This window comes from Euprymna scolopes, chromosome 43 (genome assembly GCF_053919585.1).
Source record: "Euprymna scolopes isolate OS-2025 chromosome 43, ASM5391958v1, whole genome shotgun sequence".
Lineage (NCBI taxonomy): Eukaryota > Metazoa > Mollusca > Cephalopoda > Sepiida > Sepiolidae > Euprymna > Euprymna scolopes.
This window is the reverse complement of record NC_136524.1, coordinates 18,303,959-18,310,789: the sequence shown is the minus strand read 5'-3', so window position 1 is coordinate 18,310,789 and position 6,831 is coordinate 18,303,959. Positions and strand designations below refer to the sequence as shown.

At 27.6% G+C, this 6,831-nt stretch overlaps 1 protein-coding gene across 2 annotated transcripts in view; it reads left to right on the top strand.

Annotated features, from left to right (window-relative positions):
• Positions 1–371: 371 nt before the first annotated feature.
• LOC145268220 (paired box protein Pax-1-like) overlaps positions 372–6,831 on the top strand; it is a 243,054-nt gene continuing 236,594 nt past the window's right edge. For both annotated transcript variants that reach the window (XM_080123523.1, XM_080123522.1), the window contains exon 1: positions 372–1,280. In XM_080123523.1, the coding sequence (XP_079979649.1) occupies positions 1,274–1,280 (7 nt within the window). In that variant the 5' untranslated portion in view covers positions 372–1,273. The remainder of the gene's footprint in view (positions 1,281–6,831) is intronic.

Below are 6,831 nucleotides of genomic sequence, written 5' to 3'. Positions count from 1 at the left end.
GAAATATATATATTTATGTAAAACCTTTTTTTTTTTTTTTCGGAATATTGATTTTTTTTTAAATTTCTTTTAAAAAATATGCCTTTTTTTGTAATATTTTCCCCCATGATTGTAGCGATTCGGTTGAGAAGGAAAGGTGGAGTCTTCAGAGAATTTTGATTGACATTCGAGAATCTTTTCAGCCAATCACTATGAAGCTGAGCCAATTAGTTCGCCGGCTTGACTTTAGCGTTTTCTTGGTTTCGAGTTACGCTGCGTCCGTGAATTACTGTCAAAAAAAAAAAAAAATTAAACCACTATTAGAGTCAGGGAGGGGTACTGAAGAGGGGAGAGAGAGAAAGGGAGAGAGAGCGGCGAGGGTGAGGAAGAGAGATAGGCACAGATAAAAAGAAAGAGAAAAGAAGCAGAGAGTACGTTTTATATTTAAGGTGGGGCGTTTTACACACGAAGGAGTAACGAAGAATACGCAAGGGGTGGGCATTTTGTGGAGAAGTGTGGAGTTCAGGGGATTGAATTTCAACAGCAGCAGAAAAAGGAGGACATCATATGTAGGATAATAGAGAAAGAAAGAAAAAGGGATAGCCAGCGTCAATGAGAAGATTCACTTTGGATGTATATAAACATGTCAGTAAGGCGCGTTCTATCGTGTGGTAAGCTCATAGTACAGTTTTTTGTGGATGTAGCTTCCCTGTAGCTTCCATTTGTCACTTGTAGACTTTTGTTTGATTTCGAAAATTTACTCTAAGATCGCGATTTGGAAAAGTAGCCGTGTGAGGAGATAGATTGATATCAGTTATAGCAGTCAAACTTATATATTTTATGACAACAGACTGCAGTTACGTCCACATAAAAAAAAAGTATCTACGTTGGTATTATAATCTGATCTCCCTGCTCGAAGACTTGCGGAAGAGCGGAATTGGAAACAAACAGGAAAAAAATGTTTAAAAAATTGTTTACCATGAAGAGATAAAGTAAGAAACGGAGAAAAAAAAGGGGTTGAAAAAATACATAAATAGAATTTTTTTAAAAGTGATACACATACGTTTGTATACATACGCATACGATAATACTTATAAATGTGTATATTTATGTAAACGCATGTATGTGTATGTATGCATGTGTATATGTATGTACGATTGGTTAGCGCTAAAAATATATTCCTGCACAGGAGCACCTGTTTACAGTAAAGATTAAAGTTTTAAAACTGGAGACGGTGATCTCCTCGCCCAACTCTGGTAATTTGGCTGCTTTCATAACACAAAGCCCCGGACCGATGATGGGTAAGTAAAAAATTAAAAAATATATATATATTTAAATGATTTGAAAAAAAAAAATGAATTTTTTTTATTTATTTAATCCAATTTTTTTTTTTTTTTTTTTTGTTAAATATTCTATATTCATGTATTTCGATTGTATTTCGGCAAAGTGTTTATTTTTTAATCATATTTGCGTTTTTACTTTGGGTTGTTAATGGTAAAATTTATTTTAGAATGATGCCGCATGGAAGGCATTTTTTTTAATGTAGACAATGAATCTAAAAAAAATTGTAAAAAAAAAACAACAGGTATATGACAAATGTAACCAAAAGCAAGGTAAGTTACTCTTCTACCCACAATGGGTATTTTTTTTTTTGTGTGTGTGTGTGTGTGTGTGTGTGTGTGTTTTGACTTATTTCAAAGCGTTGATTTGCTTTGAAATACAATTCACGGTAACATTTATTAGGTGGGTATCTGTCAATATTTTGTTTAATTTGGAATTTTTGAGAGATTATCAAGACTCCCAAGATAAGCGTAAATGTCATCCATCATTTCATTGTTCTAACTCGACACTACTTATTTCAAAGCAAACAAACGCTTTAAAACACCAAAAATTTATCCGGGTAGGAATAAAAGTAACTCATGTTGCTTTTGGTAACAGTTATTTGCTTTTTGGGTATTTTTTCGTTTTATTTGTCTACACTGCGAAATATTATTTTATATAATACGAATAAAATTATAAGACACGTGTGTCCGTGTAGTTTGTATCGCACTGATAAGAATTGAATTAACATTTTATTTTATTTGTTCTTTTTTTTATCGCAGATATAATAGTGTAAAAAAAAAAAAAAATTTACACATTATTAAAATAAAACGCGCACACATACATAAACTAGAGTTAACAAAAATAATTATGACCTTTAAAACAACTTCATTTTTTCCTTCATAGTTAGTAAAAATGTATTACTTACTGACCTTCGAAAAGAATTTTGGAAGTAGTCAAACCGTCGGATATAAGGTAATTTAAACGGTTTTAAAAGTTGAAGAATTACAGGATTGAAAGTTATGGAAACTATGATCAATCCACCTATTCGAAAAAATTTCCAAAAATAAAAATTATAACAAATAAATGGGTCAATTTTTACGAGGTGCCCCAGCGTATTATAAACATCCTAACCCACCCATTGGTAAGAACGGCTTTCGGAATAAACACCCGCCAACCTTGAAAGCCGTTCCTAACATGGAGAGGTTGGGAGGGTGTTTATTCCGAAAACCGTTCTAAACATAGGGTGGTTGGGGGTGTTTATACTGCACTGGGCCAGGTCGTAAAAAGTGACCAATAAATAAATGTTACCAAAGGCAAGATAAATTACTACTCTACCCAGTTGAATAAAATTTTAGTGTTATTATTTAACGTAAAATAGTCATTCGGTTACAAAAACAAGTAGCGTCGAGCGTTACATGAACACAAGAAAAAATGGCCGCGTGGTATCTCTTATATCTTTGAAGTCTCGACAATTAGTTAAAAAGTATACAAAATATTGTTAGAACCCCAGCATGGAGACATTTGTTGGCTGGATTTCTAAGAGTACTTCGGATGAGTTTTATTTTTTTTTTTCACGCACCGTCGAGACTTCAGAAATAATATGATTTACATGCAAACATTTTATTAAAACAACATGTATAAAACATTTATACCAGTTTTATAGCAATTTCCATCAGTCAATAATTAAAATTAACTTGCAAAATCTTATTTTAATAATAAGATATAAAAATGATAATTCGATAAACATAAACAAACGGTATATAATATATATATGTCATAAAAAAGAAACAAAAATTATTGCATAAAACTTCTATATTTACTCTTTTGTTAGCAAAATATAACTGTCTAAAAAATAGTTATCGAAATAAAAACATTAAATATAACGGTTTAGTTAAAAATATGAAATTTGGAAGAAATAACTGTCGTGATTCCTTTTTTAATGTTTTCTAAATTTTAAAATACGTTCACTTTCAAATAGACTGTATTTGAAAATAGCTTTTTTTAAACAGAAATAAATGTATTAATGATAAAAATTTTCCAGTATATTTTATTAAAAACCTGAATTTTTAAGGAAGATGTAAAATATTATAAAATATACTTGCAAAATCCTCGTTATTTTTGTTTTCAAAGTTTGTTTTGTCATTCAAAAATATCTTTTAGCCATAGTACTGCATAACTTACTATTTTGAATTGTTTTAATAATTAAGATATATGCAAAGATAACCAACAATCAGCATTTAAATGTATTATTAAAATAAAACGCGCACACATACATAAATACATAATAAGATATAATCCAAGTAATAAATTGTATTTATTCATTAATGTGTTGCAATCAAGTAAGTTGTATTTATGTATGTGTTTTTGTAAATATACTATTTCCAAAAACACCTCAGATGTTTTCCATTTTGTTTACTATTATCATGTCGATTGTTTTGTATATTTATTCGTGTTAATACCTTTTAATACTAATTCTGTGTTGAATATCACTTCCTTTGTGATATTTTTTTTTGCTTTGATATTCATCTCGTTCAATTCAATGTCAAAATACATTGCTAAAATATTTTTGTATTTATTCCCGAAGAATGGAGCAATAATTAATGGTTTGTATATTTTGAAATGTTACGTCTTATATTAATTTACGATGAATAAATATCAATAATATTTTAATTCCAATAATGTTTCAGTGGCATTGTGTTAATCATTACTTTTTTCAGTGTACTCTTATTAAATTCCGCCAGAAAAAATATGCACGCTATGATTGTTTGCGCTAGGTACCTTACTGCCTTGGAGACCCGCTATCACTCCACAAAAGTGACTACGTAAATTGCACATTTAATTCATAATATTTTTGTAAATACCAAATCAAATCATTTTATTTAGCAAGAGAAATACTTTAGTAATTTGAATAAAAATAAAAATGCGATCGCAAAGGAAAGAAAAGAAATAATAAATCAATGTTGCTATTCAATTTAGCTTGAAATGTAAACATCGATGACAACTTGTTGATAATTAGTTGGTTCTCTGAAAAAACTAATCAAGTTGAACAAAAACAAACAAAAAATTTATTTAATAATAAAAATGTCCTTTTTACAAACACACGAAACTTCTTATTCGTGTCAATGTACATATACATGTATGTATATATACATGTATGTATATATACATGTATGTACATATACATGTATGTACATATACATGTATGTATATATACATGTATGTATATATACATGTATGTATATATACATGTATGTATATATACATGTATGTACATATACATGTATGTACATATACATGTATGTATATATACATGTATGTATATATACATGTATGTATATATACATGTATGTATATATACATGTGTGTAAATATACGTGTGTGTAAATATACGTGTATGTCTATATACGTGTATGTATGTATGTATATATACATGTATGTATGTATATATACATGTATGTATATATGTATGTATGTATATATGTATATATGTATGTATGTATATATGTATGTATGTATATATACATGTATGTATATATACATGTATGTATATATACATGTATGTATGTATATATACATGTATGTATATATACATGTATGTATGTATATATACATGTATGTATATATACATGTATGTATGTATATATACATGTATGTATGTATATATACATGTATGTATATATACATGTATGTATGTATATATACATGTATGTGTATATATACATGTATGTGTATATATACATGTGTGTATATATACCTGTGAGTGTATATATATACATGTGCATATATATGTGTGTATGTATGTGCATGCAGATATATGTGTGTATGTATGTATGTACATGTATATATATGTGTATGTATGTGCGTGTATATATATATATATGTATGTATGTGCGTGTATATATATATATATGTGTGTATGTGCGTGTATATATATATGTGCGTGTATATATATATATGTGTGTGTATATTTACATATGTGTGTATATGTGTGTGTATATTTACATATGTGGGTATATGTGTGTGTATATTTACATATGTGTGTATATTTACATATGTGTGTATATGTGTGTGTATATTTACATATGTGTGTATATGTGTGTATATATATACATCTTTGTATATATGTGTGTGTATATATATACATCTTTGTATATATGTGTGTGTATATATATACATCTTTTATATATGTGTGTATATATATACATCTTTGTATATGTGTGTATATATATACATCTTTGTATATGTGTGTATATATATACATCTTTGTATATGTGTGTATATATATACATCTTTGTATATGTGTGTATATATATACATCTTTGTATATGTGTGTGTATATATATACATCTTTGTATATGTGTGTATATATATACATCTTTGTATATGAGTGTATATATATACATCTTTGTATATGTGTGTATATACATACATCTTTGTATATGTGTGTATATACATACATCTTTGTATATGTGTGTATATACATACATCTTTGTATATGTGTGTATATACATACATCTTTGTATATGTGTGTATATACATACATCTTTGTATATGTGTGTATATATATATACATCTTTGTATATGTGTGTATATATATATACATCTTTGTATATGTGTGTATATATATACATCTTTGTATATGTGTGTATATATATACATCTTTGTATATGTGTGTATATATATACATCTTTGTATATGTGTGTATATATATACATCTTTGTATATGTGTGTATATATATACATCTTTGTATATGTGTGTATATATATACATCTTTGTATATGTGCGTGTATATATATACATATGTGTATGTGTGCGTGTATATATATACATATGTGTATGTGTGCGTGTATATATATACATATGTGTATGTGTGCGTGTATATATATACATATGTGTATGTGTGCGTGTATATATATACATATGTGTATGTGTGCGTGTATATATATACATATGTGTATGTGTGCGTGTATATATATACATATGTGTATGTGTGCGTGTATATATATACATATGTGTATGTGTGCGTGTATATATATACATGTGTATGTGTGCGTGTATATATATACATGTGTATGTGTGCGTGTATATATATACATATGTGTATATGTGCGTATATATATATACATATGTGTATATGTGCGTATATATATATACATATGTGTATATGTGCGTATATATATATACATATGTGTATATGTGCGTATATATATATACATATGTGTATATGTGCGTATATATATATACATATGTGTATATGTGCGTATATATATATATACATATGTGTATATGTGCGTATATATATATATACATATGTGTATATGTGCGTATATATATATACATATGTGTATATGTGCGTATATATATATATACATATGTGTATATGTGCGTATATATATATACATATGTGTATATGTGCGTATATATATATATACATATGTGTATATGTGCGTGTATATATACATATGTGTATATGTGCGTGTATATATACATATGTGTATATGTGCATATATATATACATATGTGTATAT